The sequence below is a fragment of the Setaria italica genome, chromosome III (genome assembly GCF_000263155.2).
Source record: "Setaria italica strain Yugu1 chromosome III, Setaria_italica_v2.0, whole genome shotgun sequence".
Classification (NCBI taxonomy): domain Eukaryota; kingdom Viridiplantae; phylum Streptophyta; class Magnoliopsida; order Poales; family Poaceae; genus Setaria; species Setaria italica.
Window position 1 is genome coordinate 2,375,687 of NC_028452.1, and position 22,877 is coordinate 2,398,563.

General features: G+C 46.4%; 6 protein-coding genes across 7 annotated transcripts; 1 reads left to right on the forward strand and 5 right to left on the reverse strand.

The window, feature by feature from the left end:
• Positions 1–556: 556 nt before the first annotated feature.
• Positions 557–3,060, reverse strand: LOC101784672. The gene is made up of 2 exons (XM_004960231.4): positions 2,785–3,060; positions 557–818 (listed from the first exon to the last, which is right to left on the reverse strand). The coding sequence occupies exons 1-2, from the start codon at positions 3,006–3,008 to the stop codon at positions 728–730; spliced, it is 315 nt and encodes a 104-aa protein (XP_004960288.1). The 5' UTR covers positions 3,009–3,060; the 3' UTR covers positions 557–727.
• A 132-nt stretch (positions 3,061–3,192) lies between these two features.
• On the forward strand, positions 3,193–5,133 carry LOC101785065. Of its 2 annotated transcripts, none has more exons than XM_004960233.2 (2): positions 3,193–4,465; positions 4,758–5,133. In XM_004960233.2, exon 1 carries the CDS (start codon positions 3,287–3,289, stop codon positions 4,448–4,450), a length of 1,164 nt encoding a protein of 387 aa, XP_004960290.1. In that variant the 5' UTR covers positions 3,193–3,286; the 3' UTR covers positions 4,451–4,465; positions 4,758–5,133. The 2 variants fall into 2 exon arrangements, with proteins under 2 accessions (XP_004960290.1, XP_004960289.1); XM_004960232.2 differs by having other exon boundaries at positions 3,198–4,472.
• A 1,077-nt stretch (positions 5,134–6,210) lies between these two features.
• Positions 6,211–8,265, reverse strand: LOC101785739 (pentatricopeptide repeat-containing protein At3g05340). The gene has a single exon (XM_004960234.3). The coding sequence runs from the start codon at positions 8,232–8,234 to the stop codon at positions 6,390–6,392; it is 1,845 nt and encodes a 614-aa protein (XP_004960291.3). The 5' UTR covers positions 8,235–8,265; the 3' UTR covers positions 6,211–6,389.
• A 747-nt stretch (positions 8,266–9,012) lies between these two features.
• Positions 9,013–10,988, reverse strand: LOC101763771 (protein KRI1 homolog). The gene is given in 3 exon segments (XM_022825006.1): positions 9,013–9,876; positions 9,879–10,709; positions 10,712–10,988. Coding segments are annotated over 3 exon segments (1,542 nt in total). The 3' UTR covers positions 9,013–9,442.
• Positions 10,989–11,833: 845 nt separating this feature from the next.
• Positions 11,834–20,367, reverse strand: LOC101786147 (protease Do-like 2, chloroplastic). The gene is made up of 21 exons (XM_004960235.4): positions 20,124–20,367; positions 19,871–19,990; positions 19,190–19,243; positions 18,856–18,929; positions 18,481–18,544; positions 18,208–18,252; positions 17,435–17,542; positions 17,069–17,146; positions 16,390–16,456; positions 16,172–16,230; positions 15,347–15,446; positions 14,991–15,070; positions 14,311–14,367; positions 14,060–14,163; positions 13,345–13,432; positions 13,168–13,253; positions 13,054–13,078; positions 12,884–12,955; positions 12,741–12,791; positions 12,604–12,664; positions 11,834–12,516 (listed from the first exon to the last, which is right to left on the reverse strand). Exons 1-21 carry the CDS (start codon positions 20,283–20,285, stop codon positions 12,272–12,274), a joined length of 1,800 nt encoding a protein of 599 aa, XP_004960292.1. The 5' UTR covers positions 20,286–20,367; the 3' UTR covers positions 11,834–12,271.
• Positions 20,368–21,914: 1,547 nt separating this feature from the next.
• On the reverse strand, positions 21,915–22,877 carry LOC101764165 (leucine-rich repeat receptor-like protein kinase PXC1). Its single transcript, XM_012844429.1, has one exon. It carries the CDS (start codon positions 22,875–22,877, stop codon positions 21,915–21,917), a length of 963 nt encoding a protein of 320 aa, XP_012699883.1.

Genomic DNA, 22,877 nt, shown 5'->3' on the forward strand with positions numbered 1-22,877 from the left:
GGTGGCGTGGGCCGGCGTGCAGCGCGTGGCGCCCGGGCGGGGCGCGCGCGCGGTGGCCGCGGCGCTCGCGCGGGAGCGCGCCCAGGGGTGGATCAGCGTCAGGGTCGCCGTGCGCGCCGCGCAGGACGGCGAGGAGAGCGACTTCGCGTGTGTGCTGAGCTTCCCGGTGCCTCGTAAGCGCGACGGGAGCGGCAGTGGCGCCGCCGCCGGCGTGTTCGACGGCGGCAGTTGCGCAGACGCCGTGCGCGTCGAGTTCTAGACGCCGCCGAGCCGGCCGGCGGCTGCAGCGTTGGGAATGGGATTGCTTGCTCGGTTGGGCTGTGCGCTCCATTCTGTGTGCCTTTTTTTTCTCTCACGTGACGTGCATGCGGACGCAGAAGTTCAAGTCTCCATGTTGTACGATGCTTATAGTTTTGAGCATCTTTCGTTCAGGTTTGGACTTTTTTCCCCTCATCTTGAGTGAAAGACATCTTGTTCATTCTGAAAACTTTATGAAACCCAGGGCCACAGCAATGCGGCAACTGCCACTTGTTTGCATCATGAGAACTTTTGGAACTTGGAAGCATCATGCTTCAAACGGGGAACGCGATTTCATTGAAAATCAGTCGTAGACTAAACTTGTTTGAGCAAACAGTGAGGGTTTCTTCATCTATCGTCACCCAAGAAAACATTGCAGTATGCAAACAAGGCAAACGCCAGAAAACAGAACTGGGCATCAGTGTGGCGATTATTTGCTTCTCTTGACCGCACGTCTTCCCTGGCCCTTCTTCGGCGGACCCTTGCCACGACGCTTCAGCATTTCCAGCTTGGACAGACGCCTGTGGAAACGAGACATGCCCCCATAAGATAAATGCTCATAAATCATAGTATGGTCTTAAAAGGAAAGTTCTTCCAACCAATAAGTAAAGCAAGCATTTCATCTGTTGTTAATTTGTGATATGTCATGAAGACGAACAAGAAGGAAAAACATGAACAATATGGTGTTCAGGATGGATGCACTGATACAAATATCATGCTTCATTCATGGCAATTGTGACAGTGCTTTAGCTTGTGGCCTGGCAGCTCTCATGAAGTTTCTGTCTCCAGGCAGAAAGAAACATCAGTCACCAGCCTAGCATTTTTATAAGTATTTTAGTATGAACACATTCCATATTCCCATTGTGAAACTAGCAGCACTTTGGCTGGCCGACACTGAACAAGACAAGTGTACAGAGTTATATTGATACAATATCACAAGGTTCCTATTGCACCCAGAATGCAGGAATTGCAAATAAGATACAATCTAACATTGAAGAATTCTCTGGCTTTCTGAAGACGTAAAAATGAGTCAGGTTACTCATATTGCATTTGTTATATATTCTTTGTCAAATGATACAACCACTAAGACCACTCCCAGACCAATTTCCCTGTAATCAATACCAAATAAACCAAAGTTTCCAACAAAACCCAGTAGGGAATTTGTCAGTGATTTCTGGGTTTCAAGTCATGGTAACATAAAATGACAATGTAAAACTAAGTAGATGAAGCAGTGCAAACTGGTACTTCATGTCTGCTGTGAAGAAAATAAGCCCAAGTGCATGATCCACCACAATTAATTGATTAGGTGAACAAACTTTAACGTGACAAAATGTTGAATGATCCATGTCGTGCTTTGCCATAAATCAACCAAGTCAAAGGTTTGGATCAATACTGATAGATATACATTACATGTCAGTTGCCGTATCTTAAAATGGGCTAACAGCTAGTAAGGCATGAAAATTGAAAAAATGCAACCTGGCACACTAACAAACACATTCTTGGGATGAGAGCTATCAATGTATACCATGGTGACACCAAATCTACATTTCACAGGCACAAGCCCATCTAGACAAGCAACAGTGGTGCTGTGCTATAGTTCCCCTAAATGCATAGGCACATAAACAAAAGCTACAAGAAAAACAAATGCATTCCCCTGCAACAACCAACATATGGTTATGTTAAATATCTCCTGACATGCCAAACATCAACTTTTATCCAACATTACCAAATCCCTGAGGAGTGGTTGGAAGTGGGGGTTGCTCTAGAAATTTTTTGTTTAGTTCATTCCGAATCAAATCCTAGATATTTGGATCCAAATCTTCCCTATCCAAACAGGGCGGTAGTGTAGCAAAAAATTATGATTTATCCTGTCAATAACAACAAGGCACTAGCAGGTATAGATTATTGTGAGAAGTGAATAAGAACAATCATTGTACTGAATGTAACACAGTCACTCAAATATGCACCAGATCGACATTAGTAGCAGCAATGAATGTCGAAAATGCACCAAAAGGAAACTAGAGGCGTGCTAGGGGGTGAGCAACCTGTTTTTTTCCCAAACCGGTTGAAACCATCCAAGCACACATGCTGAGCAATCTAGCTGCCTAACCCACCGCACCAGAAACAAAGGTAATTATGAGTGCTGACCGGTCAAAGCGTGAGTGAACACCACTTGCTCCAGCGAACATAAGCACCTCAGGCGAAAGCACTGAATTTCCATGCCAAGGAATACCATGCTCCAAATGGAGCTGGGGAACCTTAACCCCTAGCTGCAACAATCAAGAACTAGCACCAATCTTGCGAACTCAACGATTTGGTGTCACTGAGGCATACCAACAAACACATCCCCGGCGTCACTGATAGTCACCAAGGACGAGGCACGTCGAGGAACACATGGCGAGCACAAGCAAAGCAACCAAGCGTGATGATTACGCGACCGAGCATCAGAGGCAGCGGAGAAGCGGGAGGAGGGAGGCGGGTGCTTACTCCTTCTCCTCGCGCGCCATGACGAGCGGGTCGTCGCGCTTGATGTCGTAGGGGTACCACTGCGCCACCTGGTCCCCAACCATCTTCTTCCGCAGCAGCTTCGTGGCCGCGCGCTTTCCCGTCGGGTTCAGCGCGTGGCCGAAGATGGCCGCCCGCGCCTCCGCGGCCCCCGCCGTCGCCGCCGCCGCCAGCAGGCGCCGCAGCCCGCCCACCGCCGCACTCATTTCTCCCTCGTCTCTCTCCCTCTCGCTCGCTCGCGATCTGGCGGACCGACGGCCCAGATCGCCCGGTATTGTTGGGGTTTAGTGGGCTTCTGGAGTATTGGGCTGGACCAGATGGGTAAGTGCAAGGCTTGGCCCGGAATGGAACCTGGGCTATATGATGGGCTCCTTTTCCATTTCGCTGTGCTTCTTCGCCTTCTTCGCATGTGCGCACGACTTGTCCGAAACCTAGGAGTGAGTGGAGTGACCTGGCCGTTCCGATCTCGGTCCAGGAGCGCCACATGGCTCCGGCGGCCGCCGCCGCCGTCGTCGCGCTGGGCGACGACCTCCTCCGCGAGGTCTTCGTTCGCCTCCCCACCCCCGCCGATCTCCTCCGCGCCGCCGCAGCCTGCAAGCCCTTCCTCCGCGCCGCCCGCAGCGCGCCATTCCTCCGCCGCTTCCGCCGCCGCCACCCTTCCTCCTGCCCGCGCCTCCTCGGCTGCCTGCTCCTATTCCCCAACCGCCGCCGCGGCAAGTTCCAATTCCTCCCCCTCTCTCCCCCATCCTCCTCCTCGTCCGCGGCTGCGGCCGCCAACGGCGACTTCGCCCTCTCCTTCCTCCCCGGCGGCGGCTGGCTGGGCCTCGGCGCCGCCGCGTGGGAGCACCTGGACTGCCGCAACGGCCGCCTCCTCCTCAAGAACATGGGGTCCCAGGAGCTCGCCGTCGCGGACCCGGTCTCCCGCCGCTGCGTCTCCCTCCCGGCGCCCCCTGCCGGGCGCGCCGTCAGGTACGGCCTCTTCGCCGACTATGGTGACTCCTCGGAGTTCCGGGTGGTCTGCGTCTCGCGCGACGCTGCATCGGGGGAGCTGCGCGCGCTGTTCCTATCCTCCGGCGAGCTCTCCTGGGCCGACGTCGCCGGCGTCGCGTGCCAGACCGACCTAGCCGCCGGCTCCCGGGCGATGCAGGCGAACCGGTCGCTGTACTGGAGGCTCCACGGTGGGGAGCGCATGGTGGCGTTCAGCACGGTGTCCATGGAGTTCTCCGTCCTCGATCTCCCGCCTGCTTTGCGGGAGCTTAGCTTTGACACCGTCGACAGGGGTGAAGAGGAGGATGCCAATGTGCTCCACCTGCTCACCATGAGTGGCTTCCGCATTGAGGTGTGGACTGGCACCGCAGATGGTGATGGTGGGATGGCATGGAGGCGGGTGGAGAAGTCGGTGAGGTTCCACAAGGTGCTGACAGAGATGATCAATCCTTCAGTGGATTCGTACCAGCATGAGCTGGATGTCATCGGAGTGGCTACTGGCATTGTGTTCTTGCGGCAGTGGAATCATCTATTCTCCATTGATCTTGAAACTATGAAGTTCAAGATGTTGCCCAGTAAGGATTGTGAGGCGGCACTGATCTATCCTTACACAATTGCATGGCCGGCTTCTTTCTTGAATCCTGCAGGACAAGGCGCATGATGAAATGGGGAACTGGTCAGTGGTGAGCACTTCATGCAACTCTGAGTAACAGTCTGCATAAACTCAACAAGTGTTACATTCATGATGTTACAGAATTTGAGTCATTTAAGAAGGATTGAAACTTTAACTTCTATATTGAGAAAAATCTGAAGGATTGAAACTACTATATAGAGAAAAATATGATAGTGTTGTAGTACTCCCCAAATATGATACGGTTAGTTTGTTAGGTGCAGCATCTTGGTAGAGCTGAACTTTTTGAGTGATGCAGGGGCTTCTGGTATAACTGAATTTTGTGAATTTGATGCAGGAATGTCAGAATGTGGCAGCAAGCTCCAGTGCGTGATGAAGAGTTTGGCAGAGGCGGCGGAGGAAAAGGAAGAAACTTGATTATCCGAATGAAGTGTCGGGGATTATCACAGCTCAACTGCTCTAGATGTGCCTACAAGTTTCAGCTTTGTGTGTATCCTATATTTGTTTTCTACGATGGTAAATGTTCTCTCAAATTGTGTCGGCGGGTGCACTAGTACTCAGTATTATGCCATCAGGCAATGTTGTACTTAGTTTTTTTAACTAAAGCTTGGCTGAAGCTTTTATGCTGCTAATATAATTGTATTGCGCCGATTTATGTATCACTTCATACTGCTCATATGATCAATGACCTATCAGTTGGTAACTTGGTATTAGTGGCCTTAGTGTCGTCTCCCTCTCTATGAAGAATTTTTTTACGCAGCCATGGGAATGAGTTATTGGCCTGAGATTATGTGTTGGTTTGCGGCAAACCAGCAATCCAGGTTGGAAGTTTCGTTGGAAAAGAAACTGAGTTTTCCATACAGTGCTATGATGAATGTGAGTGGATTCCTGGTGTTGATGTGATCTCTATTACCTAGGTTGATTGGTGACATTAGCACCCATTTCTCTTCCTGCTCAGTGTGCTACTGCCACTCTAGTCCCGAGAGGAGTTGCAATCTGGTTGTTTCAGGAGGTCATATCACATCGAATGTTTATATAATAATTACCTCCTATCGAATGTTTATATAATAATTAGGAGTATTAAATATACATAAATGGAGGTTAATTCGCGAGATGAATCTATTAAATCTAATTAATTCATGATATGCTCATATTTACTGTAGCATCACAGGATCAAATCATGGACTAATTAGGTTTAATAGATTCGTCTCGCAAATTAGCCTTTTGTAATTAACCTATATTTATACTTCTAATTAGTATTCAAATATTCGATGTGACAAGGTAGTCTGGGTTAGGTGGTGTTTGAATGGCCCATGAAAAGGTATGAGATTTTAGCCAGACTGAGATAGTTTTTTTAAAAAACCAAAATACCCCATTTCCGAAGCCTTCTCCTGCAGTCCTGCCTGCCTACGAGGCAACACATAAAGCGGGCGTCAGAAGCGGAGGGAACATATAGAGGAGGTTCAGTTCGAGAAGTCTTCCCTCCAAGTTCGAGAAGTCTTCCCTCCACGTCGCTAATGCCTGTGTCCGCCGTCAGTCTGGCACGTGTGCAGGTAAGCAGGGTGAAAATCAGCCGTAGCTCGAGTAGGACACATTGTTAACGCAAAGGTTTTGTCGTATTTTGCTTTGTTCTTCTGACCAGATTCTGTACAGCGCTAGTGTACCTATTCCTGCATCACTCAAGGTTCAGTTGTACCAAGATTGCATCACTCAAAAGGTTCGGTGAATTAGTACCTTGCTAGTGTGAGTTAAGTTACCTTTGCTCACCATACTTTTATTTTTCTCAAATATGGACGCAAACACCAAATAATGAAGCAAAACAGAATGTATTTTGTACAATTTTCAGGTCAGATATGATGAGTAAGAAATCCCTGAACCATGTAGTACTGACAATCATTTATGATGCCCATTGCAAATCAGATATGCACAATGCACACAAGAAACTAGGACGGAAAATGCGCACGACATTTCACGAAGCATTGCTCTGTACTGGATCTTCTTGATCACTGGAAGCTGCAGAGAACTGCAGCATCATATTATTGACACCAGCAGAATCACGGTGAGAGGTCCTGATGGCAAAAGATCGGACCTCCTTTTGGAGCTCAATCCAGCTCTTGCCAGTATCCTTCCTCAAGCCCAATTCTCTCATCCTCTTCATGATCCTGGCTCTGTCATTCCATCTGCCCTCGGATGAGAAGATTTTTGATAGCAAGACATAAGCAGCAGTGCAGTCAGGGGCCAAGAGAAGCAACTTCTCTGCAGCATATTTCCCGACCTCTGAGTTCTCGTGGAAGCTACAAGCTCCCATTAAGGCCTGCCAAAGAAGAGGGTTGTCCTTGAAGGGTCCATCTTCTATGAATGCTTTCGCATCATCTAACAGACCGGATCGGCCAAGCATGTCAACAACACAAGCATAATGCTCCACCCTTGGATGGATTCCATACTGTGATGACATCGAATTCAGTATCTCCAGTCCCTTGGCTGAACCAACATGGCTGCATCCATGGAGCAGTGATAAAAAAGTGACATCAGTGGGCTTGGCACCATCGGCTTTCAGGGACTCAAACAGCCGGAAAACCTCCGAACCATGGCCATGTCGGGCAAAGGCTGCAATGATGGAGTTCCATGAAATGGTGTTCTTCCTTGGCATTCCATCAAACACTTTGACAGACTCCTCTAGTTCACCACATTTGGAATACATATTAATCAGACCATTGCAGACATAGGTGTTCCCTCCGAAGCATTTCTTGATGACCAGTGCGTGGATCTGCTTCCCGAGAGCAAACGGCGCAGAAGCACCGAAGGCCCCCAGAACTGCAGAAACCATGTTTGCATCAATGACAATTCCCGTGCCAACCATTTCAGCAAACAATTCGAATGCCTTCTCCTCCAGTCCATTTTGAGCAAATCCACCAAGAATCACTGTCAAGAACACTTCATCAGGGTCCTGACGAGAGTGGAACACTCTCAGGGCATCTTCCATCAACCCGCATTTGGAGTACACATCCATGAGCCCACTCTCTACATGGAGGTCAGTCTCAAACCCAGCCTTGACGACAAGCCCATGAATCTGCTGCCCTTCCCTGGCTGCAAGCGATCCAGCACAAGCCAACAGGGAGCTTGAATATGTCGCACTGTTAGCGTCCACCGCGCGCCTCATCTGCCGGAACAGAGAGAGACTCTCCCTGTCCAGCTCCGCCCGGGCCATCCCGGAGACCATCGCCGTCCACGTGATGACGTTCCTCTCCACCATCGCGCCGAACACCCGCTCCGCCGAGCCTGGGGAGCCGCACTCGAAGTAGGCGGTCACCAGCGCGTTCCCGACGGACACCCCCGCGTCGAGCCCGCACGACACTGCCAGCCCGTGCACCGCGGCGAGCGAGGCGGCACCCGCGCCCCCGTCAGCGCGCGCGCACGCGGACAGGACGGTGGTGAGCGTGGCGTGGTCGCACGCGCCGGCGCCCGGGGACGCGCGCAGCATCCGCCTGAGCAGCGCGAGCGCATCCGAGGCCGACGCGGAGGAGGCGGCGAGGAGCGAGTTCCAGGACACGGGGTCCCGGACGTGCATTTCGGCGAACACTCTGGCGGCGTCCCCGCGGCGGCCGCAGCGCGCGTACATGGCTACGAGGGAGTTCCATGCGGCGAGCACGTGGCAGAGATCGGCGCGGCGAGCGCAGAGGTGGAAGTGGGCGGGGTTCTTGGAGACGACCGCGTGGAGCGCCGCGCCGAGCCGAAGGTCCCCGGCGCGGCCGCAGCGGGCGAGGAGGCCGCTGAGGTGGGCGTAGCTGAGGAGCGGGGACCGCGCATCTCTCATTCGGGCGGTGCAGACTGCAGAGCCTGGAAGAGATTTGGCCACCTCCCCGGGAACGCACCTGATTACTTTTGATTTGGGAGATGCGTGGTAATGAGAGCTTAATAAAAAAAATACACCTTCGAGAATGTCACACTTCTCCAGTTCATTTCCGTTCTATTTTTATTTTAAAATATAGAAAAATTCAAAACAAATAATAATTTGGTACGCTCTTTATCTCTTTTTTTACACCTATTTGCAAAAGCTTTATTTGTTTTTATTGCTACGATTTGAACCTTGCAACAACGCAAAAGAATCTATGCATGGTTCGGTGTACTCATCGCCCACCAGGCCTCAAAATTAACAGGTTTTTGGTCGAAGTACCTAGTTGAATGGAGTTTAAGAGTTCAGAAAAGTTGAAGTCAGAAGATCTATGCTAGGAACGATAGGGTTTTGCAACGAATTAGTTGAAGTTCTTGCAGTCGTTGAAGCAACTATCCACGCTGATGAGGCATCTATCGCAGATGCTCCGAGTCTGACCTGCCGTGGCACAAACTCATCAGGCTTTTGCTGTTTTGCAACTCAAGCCTCAAGCATCACCAGTTCACCATATAAACGAAAGAGATGGAACATTCTGCAGACATGCTTTTTCTACATGTGGACACAGCCTCGATCAGTGTTCAATTCACTGCTCATCAATTGCAATTGTTGAGTAATCCGGAAAAAAAAGCAAAAATATATAACAGAGAAGATAATACCAGCGAACTTCAAGACGGTGAAATTATATTGGTTCACAAACAAATGTTTAAAGTTGGATGACACCAGCTTGCAGTTCCCAAACCAGAAGAAATAAGACTCGACCATGACTTCAACCCTCCTAAACTAAGATGCATAAAAGAAGAAGCAAAGATTCCTTGGATGATATAAACTAGGCTCTCAATGCAAAGCTCAATGGCTCTTGGGACGTTTCGGCTTTTATTATTCCGTACGCCTTTTTTTCTTTTAGTTGACATCTTTAGATCTCCATTCCGGCGCTTCCTTCGTCCACTCCTGGTGGACTTTCTCTTGGCATCTGTTTCCTCTTGTTCATCCATCGGTTTATCATTGTCTGGTTCTGAAGAACTGGGACCTTCCACAGACCCAGGTTTCTTGCTAGATTTGTCCTCCTTCCCTTCTTGTTTCTGAACTCCAAGGATCAAATCCTTGCTCAACTTTTTATGACACGTCACCTTTCATTCACTCTCCCTGTAAGGAGCCAGCTTCTTCATAGGAACATACTGGTTCAAATCCTTGTCATCTGATGCCAGTATCTCGCAGGCACTCAGGCCAAAACTGTTGGGATTAACCTTCTTGTACTTGAACCGAGTCTTCAAATCTCCAATAGTATCCTCATGGTCTAACTTGTAGTACTCTTTCATCTCCTTCCCAAGCTCCACCTTGTCCTTGAGAGAAATCCTCCCTTTCGTAGCTTCCCCATCAGTGGCAGTAGACTGATCGTCTTTAGATTGGCCAGTAGTCCAGCTCCAGCCCTTAGGAAGCTCAAGAAAATTATCTTCCTTGCCAGAATCAGCTTTCTCTAAATCCATCTCTTCGCCACTTCCAAACTCCGGATCAACATCATCAGCCTCATAATAACTGTCACCAAACATCTCCTGCATTTTCCTGCATAATCCTCCGGATCAAAATCCTCCTCCAAGTCATCAACACCAAGCTTACGACAAGCATCATGGCCGGCAATCATTCGGATCCTCTCAAGCTTCTCTGCGATCTCTTTCTTCTTCAAATTCTTGAGATGCTTCAGCTCCTCTACTTGCTCCTGCTTAGCCTGAGCTGCCCGCTCCCCCTTGCTCTTCCGCTGCTGCTTCCTGCTGCTCTCCTTCTTCCTCGCCGATCCTTCAACAACCCTTGAATGTCCTGTCACCCGGTCTGCCACCACTGCCCCAGATGCCACGGCCTCATCGTGCCGGTAATTATGAGCATGTTCGTACTGTTCCTGCTTCTCAAGCTCCTTTTCCTCCGACAACTCATGAATATCATTCAGATAGGACTTGCCCTCCTTCCCCGACTCAAGGTACGGCCTCTTGAGGAAGAATTCCTTCAAGAACTTCTCGTTCTCGTCCAGCTCCTCGTCATCGCCGAAAACCTCACCAGCTAGCTCCATGGTATGCTTCTCATCCTCCTCCTCCTCCTCATGGTGATCATCATCACCAGCTCCGACCTTGGGCTTCACTTGGAACAGATCATCGTCATCGCCATCGCCAAGAACCTCCTTCTGCGCCTGAAGGAAAGCCTCCAGTCCCTTCTTCTGCTGCCCGTGGTACGCGATCCTGTCGTACTTGCTGCTCCGGCCGGTCTGCGCCGTGGCCTCGGTGCCCTCGTCGAGCAGGTGGCGGGCGTTCACGTCCTTGAGGTAGAGAGGCTTCTCCTTGTTGACCTTTCTCTTCTCCTGCTTGAGCTCTTCTTCCTCGGCCTCGTCTTCCGACGAGGACGACGAGTGTCCTCGAACATGCGGCGATCGACGCGGCGCGAGGCGATGATGGCGTCGTCCTCTTCGGACGACTCCTCGTCCTCCTCCTCCACGTCGGACGACTCCTCGGAGGCGGGGAGCTGCAGGCCCTCCTCCCTGCGCTTCTCGAGGCGCTGCTGCGGCGCCTCATCACGACGCGCGTAGTCCTCGTTGATCTGGATGCTGGAAGGGTCCTCGTCGGGGCCATCGGAGTCGTCTCCGGACCCTGCGAGGATGCCCAGCGTCCTCTTCTCCTCCTTCGTTTTCCTCATCTTCACCGGCGATCAGCGGAGTTAGGATCGGAAGCGGCGGCGGGGTAGCTGCTCGGTCGGGTGGATGGAACCCTCTGACTCGATGGGGGGCTACGTCACGGGCCTTTGCTTCGTTTCCTTTAGCGTATCCATGCCATGCGGCCCGTTTCTGCACACCTGCAACATTTCGGCCTAGATTTGGTGCTCTCTTATCAGACAGGGATCGCTATTTGCTTCATGTGCCATCGTGTTTTCACGAGCACAGCAAATAATCGTGTGCCACTCGTGCAAGGATAGCAAATGATCAAGTGATCTTGCGAATGGAGGCGAGCCCATGCCCATGAGAGAGTAACTTTGCAACATATTTGCATTAGCTTTCATGTAAAATGCAAGCACAGGCTCCATGTAAAATTATCAAAATCAGAAAGCTGTAGAACTGCAGCATATAGCTCCCCGAATTATCATCTTGCATAACCCACATAAGTCCTCGAGTATTCAATACTGCTCCTTCCGTCCTAAATTACTATTCGTTTTGGATTTTCTAGATACATAATCTTTGACATGCACCCCATCCCAAATTACTATCCATTTTAGATTTTCTAAATACATAGCCTTTGACATGCACCTAGATATATATTATATCTAAATACATAGCAAAAGTTATGTATCTAGAAAAGTCAAAACGAATAGTATTTTGGGACGAAGGGAGTACCTAGCTACCAGTATGGCCAATCGCAATTCACAACTGAACATTGTAAATGGTGAAAAAGTTTGTTCTCTTTTATATCAGCAACATGAGAGCCTGTTCGGCATCGTTGGAATTGTAATTTAAGCCAGGATCAACGACGTTATGCTCCAATTACTAGTAGAACAATTAAAAACAAAAGGAAACTTAACATCCTGGCTATCCTGCAGTCTGTTCTGCAATCAGTGACGGGTAGTACAAAAACAGGAGCAAACCAACAAAATTTCTGGACGATGTATTGTACACGTCCGAAGATTTACATGATTGCTCACGGCCAAATTGCACAGCCCTTTCTCAGTTCCTATAAACCCCCTAAAAAAATGAAGATGAATAAATCACTCTATGGCTCCTAGTGTACAACATAACTCTGAATTCTGTCTATGCTAACATACAACATGACTCGGCTTTGCCACAACGAGGCACGTATGCCCCCACAAATCACAATGGGGGAGTGCTTCCGCAGCCGGTGTTTGCCGGCAGATGCTTGCACTTCACTGGCCTTACCGCAGCTTCAACGGAAAACTTTGTTCCCAGTTGTTCTTCCATTAAAAAGGTACGGTCAAGCCCACAAGAGGCAATCAATTCCCATTTCGAAGTTTGTGACGGGACTTTCACCGAAATCTTCGCTTGTTTTTTGGACCTCAGTCTTTGTTTCTACGTATGGCTCAGATAGATCAGATGACCGTACGGAGGGGATGGCATGTTCCTTGAGAATGTCTGACGATGCAGCAGTCGCTTCTTCCCGATTCAAAACAACGAGGAAGTCATCCTCAAATTCGAACGTCAGGAACTTGTCTTTACAAGCTGCACATTTTGCATTGAACCATGATAAGATGAGAAGGAATCTGAAGGTGTTGGGAGGTCACTCAACACGAGGTGATCAGCACTTACTGTCCACAAGATGAGCAAGGTGGTGGATGTTCTTTACGGCAGTTCCATTTAGTTTTATGAGCTGGTTATTGGTTAGTGAACCCATAAGATGCAATTCACAAGCATAAGAAAGATAGCTAAAAGTTGAGGAGGTTTACTTGTTGATTGCCCATATGTTCATAACCGATGTTGACCTCGTGTGCCAAAACCTAGACAGCAGTGATGAATCAATGATTCAGTGACATAATAGCATAGCCAGCAGAAAGAACTAGTCAATTAAACTAGCCACGAAATAGCGTACCTGTGATACAATAACAATTTGCTCCCCCTCAAAGGTTGCTAGAGAGTAACGTGCTTTTGCCAACAATTTCAACTGTATATGAAGAAAAGATGATAATAAAAGTAAGAAATACAAAATATTTAGGACAAAGTAAGCTGCAAGCAAAATTATCATGCTAATGGTGAAATTACCCCAAGTGTATCTTCACACTCCTCCCTGCACATGAATAGAAATTTATGATTTAGTAACTACAAGGTTTATGATACCAACCAGGGCTTAAAGGGGCAAGTCCACTGATTACTTACTCTATAAATGGTTCTGTTAAAGGTGTGAATACAAGGCCGGCAACTATCAGATAAGAAGGTTGGCCCCCTTCGACATGAAACGGCACCTTATTTAACAAAAAGATTCTTGTAAACAATGCACATTGGTGAAATTTGCATTTCTAATTTTTGGTAAGATAAGGGCTTTTAGTATCATACTAAATGTTTTCTTGGCTGCAAAATAGTTTGGACTTTCATGGAATTTCCATCCCGAATTATTCCAAGCTGAGCAATATCACCTGCATACCTGAATAATGAGAACATCAAATTTTACTGCAATGCATGCTCTGGTGTAGAAAAAAATTTAGTTCCATATATTTCAAATAAAGATGCAACAAAATATCAAATTTATAAGATATATAGAACATACATGTTGCAATGGAAACAGAATGAGGATGGCCTTAGATTGGTCAAGTTTGTAACTTAGTATTCATATGTCATATCCAGAGGAGGCTTGTAATGTATAGAAAAGGGATCACAAGGGCAGGTACATGGATAATCAAATTCTATCAAATTATGTGATTCTGCAGTACCCAACTCACTTGCAGAGGTTAGGCAGGGGAACTTTCACTCCGTGCCAGTGGGATTGACTGAAAACTTTTACCCATCCAAACTAAAAGCACAAATCATGTCATGCATAAAATGTATACTCACATGTGGACATAAGATCCCTTCATTATTGTCGATAAAAGATGGATCATAGTAAAGTATAAACAATCTTGGACAACATAAAAATTGGTACTATTGGAAGGCTCGGCTGGCACATTACAATTTTTTTTAAGAAACACACAAAAAACATTGTTTTTTTTTTGCAGAAACAACATAAACATATTAGCAAAAGAATAAAAGTTATCAGGAATAAGACAGAACTTACTTTTGGCTTGTGAGATAGCGGAAAGCAATCCGCTCCGTGGACCGAAAAGGTACTGTTGCTTCACATCCTACTGCGACACCATCAAAGCTAACTATTACATCTCCCTGGATACGCAACAATCTGATCAGCTTAAACAGGTGATACCATATACAGCCTGGATATCGTTACTCTAGAAAGAGTCATTTCAAAGGAAAACAAGGAAAACCAAAGGCGGTCAAATCTGTGAACTGGATCTAGTTAGTGCACGTTACCTTTCGCAAAACACTGCTTGCTGGAGCAGTAGGCTCAACCCGACGAACAAGAACACCCTTCAAGAGAAAAGCAAAATGCCATGTCTTAGGAAAGCACTGGGTTAAGCTTAGAGCTGTGCTCAAGGCTAAGGGCTAAATAGAGGTATTCAGAAGACACTTTTTTTTCAAATAATTCTAAAACAACCTTAACTAACAACTTTTGTTATGAATAACACTTAAGTCCATCAAGGGATCTGCCACTGGGATAAACGATTCAAAAGCTGGTAGCAAATCTTCCTCAAATGTATCTTTTAGTGAAATCTTCCTTAAATATTCTTAGAGTTATTTAAAGCCAACTGAGGTCCAAGTAACAAAAAGGAGTTATCTACACTCGTTCAGTCAAATTCCTGAATATGAAAGAATTCAAGCAAAATTTATCTCTCTATCATGCTTTCCTTTTGAATTTTATTTTGCCATTCAAGATATCTCATGGTGTGTGATAACTGAAACCATTCTCAACAAAATCTTGCTAATCAAACATGGAGGCACAGGAGCATTTATGCAGTATGTAAGATGCTCAGTGCAACCACAAATTATATAGATATCATCAAGGAAAGACCGGTTGAATCATTTGTGCATCAGAGTGAAAATTGATACTTCAATATTTACAAGGTGAAGTTCATCAGATACTGATAGCATACCTCACTTGAAGGTACTTTTAAGCTTTCACGCAACGCCGGATTTTCCAATTTTTGAAGTAAGACACCCAAGCAAGGAAATCCTACATATTGTTAGAAAACATTGAGCACAGCTTCAACAGACTGCAGTTACACGCCTCACAAAAACATAGTGCTACAAAAATTTACTAAGTAACGCATCCTCAATATTTGCACACTTAATAACTAGTGCAAAGATAGCATCTATTTTAAATGTTTTGTTGAATGTACAAGCAAACTTATGCAAGCAAATATATGAATACATTGTAATAAGTAAAAAGCTACAACTAATTTGGTACAGCAGATATTGTTTTAGCTTGCTTTAAAAAAAGATACTTTACCTGTGTACTTTCCATTTTTCTGAAAATCATTTAAGAAATGGGATACAACTGTAGTTGGAATAACATATCCAATATTTTCAGCTTCATCTGACCTGTACACCTAAACAAAACACATAATGAGAAAGTGAATAGAAAGAAAAAAAATCACTTGCATCCTCTTTCACTAACTCTACCTATTTGTTGTTCCCAAAAATTGTGCATTATCATGCTTAATTCTACCTTTGTTCACAAATACTTGACATCTTTGAACCTTTGATCAAACATGGTGACCATGGCAATCGTTATTTTTATCCAACAAGATCAAAGTGCCTTTCATAATCTAAGCATATAGGCAAACTTTAATAATAGTTTTTTTATCATGCACTCACCCATTGATGCTGGAGTGGGGGTGAGGACTTAAGAGATATTTGCAAAGGGCAAAATAAGAAATTTGCTACGACATGGAGTATAAAGCATTCGTGAACAAATAAAGTGATCAAAGTGGCAACTATTTGCTATTGGTAGAAGCAATATTTTTGCCAGTGCTGATGTAAAGTGTACGACTGTAAGAGCAACCTCAGTGAAGACAATGGAAAATGAATGCATGTGATTCTGATCCATAAGCAAGGTAAAAACAAGTCCAAGTTCATTCAGACTAGAGTGATCATTACCTGAGCACAGCAGAATCCAAAACTAAGCCAGTTTCAGAAAGGTGAATAGCGATTTGATTTAAAACTAAAATCTACCTAGATCAGTTTTCAGTCTGTTTTGGTGCACTAGGTTATACATCAATTATATCCATGCATCACCTGCCTACGTATCAGTAATGTGACCGAGTAAAAGTACCTGAAATGCCACACCAATACACTCCCCTTGTTCATTAAAGGCTGGTCCACCACTGTTTCCTGAACAAAAGATTAGGAAAACAAAATCAGCTCATCATTTCCAGGAATACTCATAAGGTCTCAAGAAAGCTAGGTCAATGCTCTGAATTCATCATATAGCAAATAACAGAATAGTAGGGGAAATTTTATTTTTGTCAAAACCAGATATAAAAGACAAACCAGGATTTATGGCTGCGTCAATTTGAATGCCAAGAAGATCTGATGTCCCATGTGCATATGGAGTGACCTGGGCTATTCGAAAGGATATAGTGTAAGTATATCCATTCAATTGAATACGCATCAAATAAAATTATGAGAAAACATTTTCAAACCATGCTTCAGTGACTGAATGTTTGTAGAGCAATGCTCTATTTGGTTATGTTTCTGCATACAAGCTTAATGCTGGAAAAATGAAGTTATTTGAGAACTAGTCACTTTTTTATTTTATTTTATTCAACAAACTAGTAACAATCTACCTAGACCTTTTATTTGAGTACTGAAGACCAAAATGACTACGGCTGAACCTAGCCAGCATTAGAAGACGATGGCAGTTTATGACTGGAGAATGAAAAGGTATGGACCAGTATTCCAAACAAATGATCACAGAACGGATGACAGGAAGCAAGCATAGCCTAATTTGTTCCTAATCCTACCAACAAGCGGTAGGCAACTAAAGAGAAGTCGGGATCAGGTGACAGCAACATAGAGCCTTCTGAGGGTTTATAACTTTTTGAAAATTGGGACAGTTATTGCATGCATGAAATATCATTGCCTTTCTCCTTGTTTGGTGGGAAGGAGTTGGAAAGAATTCATTTAAAAAACCAGATACAGGAGAAATGAAGGATCCAAGATATAGCACCTCAATGCGTGATACAACGCCTTTTGTTACAGATATTGTGTCTCCACCAAGAGGATATCCAACAACAGTTACCGAATCCTGTGTTAAGTTTGAACCATAAGAACAATGTCATACAGCATCAAGTGTCAGGACTTTTTCATATATAACAAGAAACAGTATGATAAATTTCTATCTTGTTTGCAGGAGTGAAAATGACTTCATCTCTGACAGAAATTTTTATATGGTATTGATGTGATCTTAAGAAGCAGTACATGTTACATGAGCCATTATTACAATTGGAAGTGGCAAGAAAATGAGAAAATCCCATACCCATATTAGAATGAGGATAAAAGATCCAGTAACACGTCATGAATATAATTTAGTTACCTGAAGGCATGGTAAACGCCCAAAAGAAAGTGCCTCTGTTCCTCTCCAGAACTCCTCGTTCTCCACAGACAGCAATGCAAGGTCGCATTCGATGCCCCTAGCTAAAACCTGCAAATCACTTTATCAGCTGACATCTTACCAAATCAAGTTTATAAAATTAAGTAGTAAAGAACACATTACCAATAACCGGTCTTATTTCAAATTGAAAATACCTTGCTCAAAAGATTATTAAGCATACGTGGTATCTACAATATGGTTATAATGAGTTTTCTCTTTCAGAAGTTCTGCAAGTGTGCAACCGTTACATTTGGGGGAGATTTTACATACTTTTTATTGTTGATTCCAAAAGAGTGATGTTGAAATTTAGAAAAACAATCATAATTATGATCTTATAAGAATTCCCAAGTCCCAAAGTTGGAGCCTCCAGCAGCCCAATTGCACTGGTACAGTGGAATGGAGTCGACAGGGAGAAATTGAAAAGCTAAGTTGGCTTGCGATGGATATTAGTTGTAAGAAAATGAACAGAAGGTTCATTCAAGGATCAAGGAGGGTAGAACTTATAAGAATGAATCTTTATTCAGATATGTCAGAACAAACCAATAATTATCAATCATACTTCAAGGAGAGTGACAATATTCATTGTTGTAGGATCGAAGCTCTCTAATCTAGCTATCAGAAGGGGGGGGGGCTGGGGGTGAATGATACATGATCTCACAATTATACAAACATTTTGACAAAATATCATGAAAGCAGCATTGCTACATGTGTTTTACCTTGGCAATATACTTTTTGTCATCTCCTCTTCTCTTTACTTTGACCTGTGTTGAGAAACAGCCTTACATAACAATATGACTGACATACATAAACTCTTATATGTAGATAAAAACTAATGGTACATCAATATCAGCAGAAATTTCAATTAATTCATCTGTAACTCCTACTAATTCAAAACTCTAAGCCAAAAATGTTCAGCAGAAAAAAAAATAGTGAGAAACCAATGTAAAACAAAAATGTGAAGAGATAGAACTGTCTAGCTAAATAATCACCTGGGTGTCATGCTCAACGCAATGTGCATTCGTCAAGAGTTTGCCATCACCAATCATAAAAGCACTGTAAAACAAAGTTCAAGACATGTGATTCATAAAGTTCAAAACATTTAGGTACGGATATACGTCAAGATAATCATACACCATTACTTATGCATATATAGTTTACAAGCAGTCTAATCAGTACAAGAAAGGAGACATTGCAACTTAATCTCTACAAAATCATGAAATCACTAATTGCAGCATGATAGTTTGTATCCCACGCCTGCATACATTCCCCACCAGCCAAGAAACGCACAGATAGATTAAAATTTTACCTAGAAGAAGTACAAGCAACAATTCAACGTGATACACACATATTAGATCAATACTTACCTCCCACTGCTTGAATGTTGCCTTTGCTTCTGCCAAGGCAGACCATAATCGGGTGCGATATGAGTGCAATAGACCTAACATAAGAGAATATAGTTTAGACGAAAAGGACATGACCAAACAAAGCAAATTCTTACTCAACAGAACAAGATCTTTGAGCATATAGAGCACCATGCGTGGCGTGACATAATATACTGAAAAGCCAGTCGTAATACGACTGACAAGCAGTAGTTAGCACACACATAAATTTATCTTGATAAATATAGCTTAACTATAATATGGAAAAGCAAGCAAAAGAAGCATCACCAACGATTAGGTACATGCTCTTGAAGCTTACCTTGACAACAGCATTAAGGAATTTGTCTTCTTCAAGATCATCAAACTCAGCAACCTAGTATAATAGAACAGTTAGCACAAGAGAGGATTTCTAGGATTTGGTGGCAACACCGAAACAGCTATAGATGTGGAATACAGTCATTCCTCAAAAGAAGAAAAAGAAAAGAAATCTACATGGGTAGGAACTAGGAAGTGTGCTGATTAGTGATCACAAGTCACACACACACACAAGAAATAGATATGAACACCACCATGGGTGATTCAGACTGAATTAAGAGCTGAGGTACAGATTGACTCAAATCTAGAATGGAGAAATTCAAATTAATAGTTTGAACAGACTCGGACCCAAGCCCCCAGCATACAACCTATGTAGAAGACGGTGTAACATACCAAATGGTAACCAAAGCACCCAGCCAAAACACCAGTAAGCATGTCAATCGATATTGAAGCAGTAACTAAGTGGAGCTGAACCCAACATCAAATAAATATGCATCCATTTTGCTAATTGGCACCCACCGCTGCGTGCATCTCCAGATTTAGAGGTTGGGATAAATTTTATTCCATTGTATAGAAAAGCTAATTGGCACCTCATTCTATTTCGATCTACCACTGCACTCAATACTCCAGCACGCACTGTGCAACCTGTAAAAAACAAAATAAAGCAATTCGATGCGCCTCGGACCTGCGACTCCTTGAAGTCGACGGCGAGCCCCCTATCCCTTCGCGGAGACGACGCCTGCGACCCCACAGCGCCGCCGGCTCCTCCTCCGATGCCGCGCCGCTTCTTCGACACCCCCTCCACCTGCGAGCACGGGGCACCCCACCCCGACAACAGCCGAATGTCAGTCAGCGCCGCACCTTCCACAGAAGCCCACCCCGTGCTCGCACGCGGCGGGCTAGAGAAACTGGCACCGACACGCAAGTACGCAACGCACCTCGTCGAAGCGCCGGAGCGCGCGCCGGCCTCGTGGCTGCTGCTGGCGCGGCGCGCGGGCGACGACGGCGGGGCGGAGGCGGAGGCGGCACGAGCAGTACGAGGCGGTGGAGGGGAAGGCGAGGAGCGCCGGGGAGGCGACGAGCGCGGCGACGCACGCCATTGCTGCTGCTCTGCGACGCGGACGCGCGGGGTTTGATTCGGGCGTTTCCCTCCCCTCGGAAGTGAGCGCCGAGCTCCTTATCCTCTCTACTCCTTTTCAGTTGGGGAGGGAACCTCACGTGCGGCGCGCGTGCTCTTCGGTCCAGTACGTTGGCTTCGAAACAAAACTGCGCCGAGCAGAGGGTCGCATCCAATATTTACATAATTAGAAAAGTATTAAATATAAATTAATTATAAGACTAATTGTATAAACGAAGGTTAATTACGAAACGAATCTATTAAGCTTAATTAATCCATAATTAGCACATATTTACTGTAGCATCATATTGTCAAATTATGGACTGATTAGGTTTAATAGATTCATCTCGCAAATTAGCCTTCATTTATGCAATTAGTTTTGTAATTAATCTATATTTAATATTTCTAATTAGTATCTAAACATTCAATATGACTGGGACTAAACTTTAATCCCTGAAATCAAACATCCTCTAAGCTACTCCCGTTCCAAATTATTGTTCGTGAAATCGAAACGAATAGTAATTTGGGACGGAGGAAGTAGCACTTAAAACTTAAGTAAAAGAACACCGAAGAGGAAAGTAGTTGGTAAATCTCTTCATCCATAAAGAGGTTCATGGAGCAAGCGAATGAGTTCGTGTTTAACTGTTACTCAATGGTAAAATCAAATAATAGCTGCTAGATGGCGAATGGAAGGCATCTATAATCTGTTCTTCTGGTTCGGATATTAGAAATAGTGAAACACGCCTTTAGAATGAGAAAACGTCTTCTTCAGAAATGATCTGCGTCTTCAGAGTTCAAGTTCTTTTTCTTTGCGTGGATGGTTGTTTAGTTAGGACCTCCACTGATGGTGCAGGTGACTGCGGAGTGTCGAGGAAGGCATATGATATGACGCTCCTGTTCTTGTGCTGCAACCCCTGCTCCCTGCTAGTCCAGCCTGCACAACGTTCAGGATCAGTCGATCAGACTCATTTCATTCTTCAGCCAGCGGAGCTGCAGTTACTCTGACAAGAGCACCCCCGAAGAAACTTCAGAAGGTGCCAGTGGAGATCGACTTGCCGGACAATATGAAGCGGCGCTGTTCTGTTGCTCACCGTGGCGGATGCATTGCAGCTTGCAGGCTTGCAGCGGGTCTAGCTAGCCAAGGCCATGTTTAGTTACTCCCAACTTCCAACTTTGACACTATGCAAAAAGAAGATTCCCCATCACATCAAACTTGCGGTACATGCATGGAGTACTAAATGTAGATGAAATTAAAAAGTAATTGCACAGTTTTGTTGTACTTTGCGAGATGAATCTTTTGAGCCTAATTAGTCAATATTTGGACAATAATTCACAAATACAAACGAAACGCTACAGTGTGCTACAGTGCTGTAACAGTAATTTGGCACCTCCCAAATTGGCCAACTCAGGGCCTGTTTGGCAGAGCTCCACGCAGCTCCAGATCCTTAAAAACAGCTCCGCTCCTATTTTTTCCAGCCAAACGGTGCAGCTCCGTGAACTCCAGATCCGCAAAAAAATTGGATCCAGCTCCCAGATCCACCAATTCCACGGAGCACCCAAGGGGGTGCTCTCAAAACGCTGGTTTTGTAACTCCTCATGGAGTTGGTGGAAATTACCCACCAATGCCATCGATTACACACATCTCGTACCGGTTCGCGTCTGTTCTTTTCTCCGCGCCGCCCCTCTTTTTTTCATCCGACGTTTTCTTTTCTCCTTCTTCTTCCAGCACATGCCGCTGCCTCCCCTTGCCAGCCCCGCCGAGCGACTCCGGTGTGGCCAGTGCCGGCGAGGACGAAGCAACGGAAGAGGACGCCGCCGGGTTCGACGGCACCATGGAGGAAGGCACGGACGAAGGCGACGTCGGGGCGGGCTCGCACGGCAGGAAGGAACAAGGCGGTAGCGGCGGCTCGGGCCCGCAGAGGCCGGCATTGCCGGCGAAAGATGCGAGACCAAACCTGGCGCGCATGGCGTCGGGGACCCGCCCGGAGAACTGGTTGTTGGAGGCGTTGAACTCCGCGAGGTGGGGCAGCGCGGCGGTGACGTCGGGGAGGAGGCCGGTGAGGAGGTTGTCCTGGAGCTTGAGCGTGAGGAGGCCGGTGAGCTTGCCGAGCGCCGCCTCCGGGATGGGCCCGCTCAGGCTGTTGTCGGCGAGGTCGACGCGGGCGAGGCGGGGGAGCCGCGCGATGGAGTCCGGGACGGCGCCGGAGATGTCGTTGTGGGAGAGAGAGAGCAGCACGAGGTTGGGGACGCCGCGGAGGAGCGCGTCGAGCGTGCCGTTGAGGCGGTTCCCGCGGAGGTCGAGCGCGCGGAGCTCGGCGAGGTGGGAGAGCGGGTCGAGCGGGCCTCGTAGGTCCAGCGACGGCAGCGCGAGCGAGGTGACGCGGCGGCCGTCAGCGGAGCAGCCGACGCCCGTCCAACGGCCGGCGCAGGCGTCGCCGCTGCTCCAGTTGGCGGCCAGGATGCCGTGCGCGTCGGCGCCGTTGCGGAAGATGGTGAGCGCGTCCGTGTCACTCGGCTTCACCTCCGGCTCCGGCTGCGGCAAGGTCGCGGCCGCTGCTGCCGCCGCCGCCGGCAT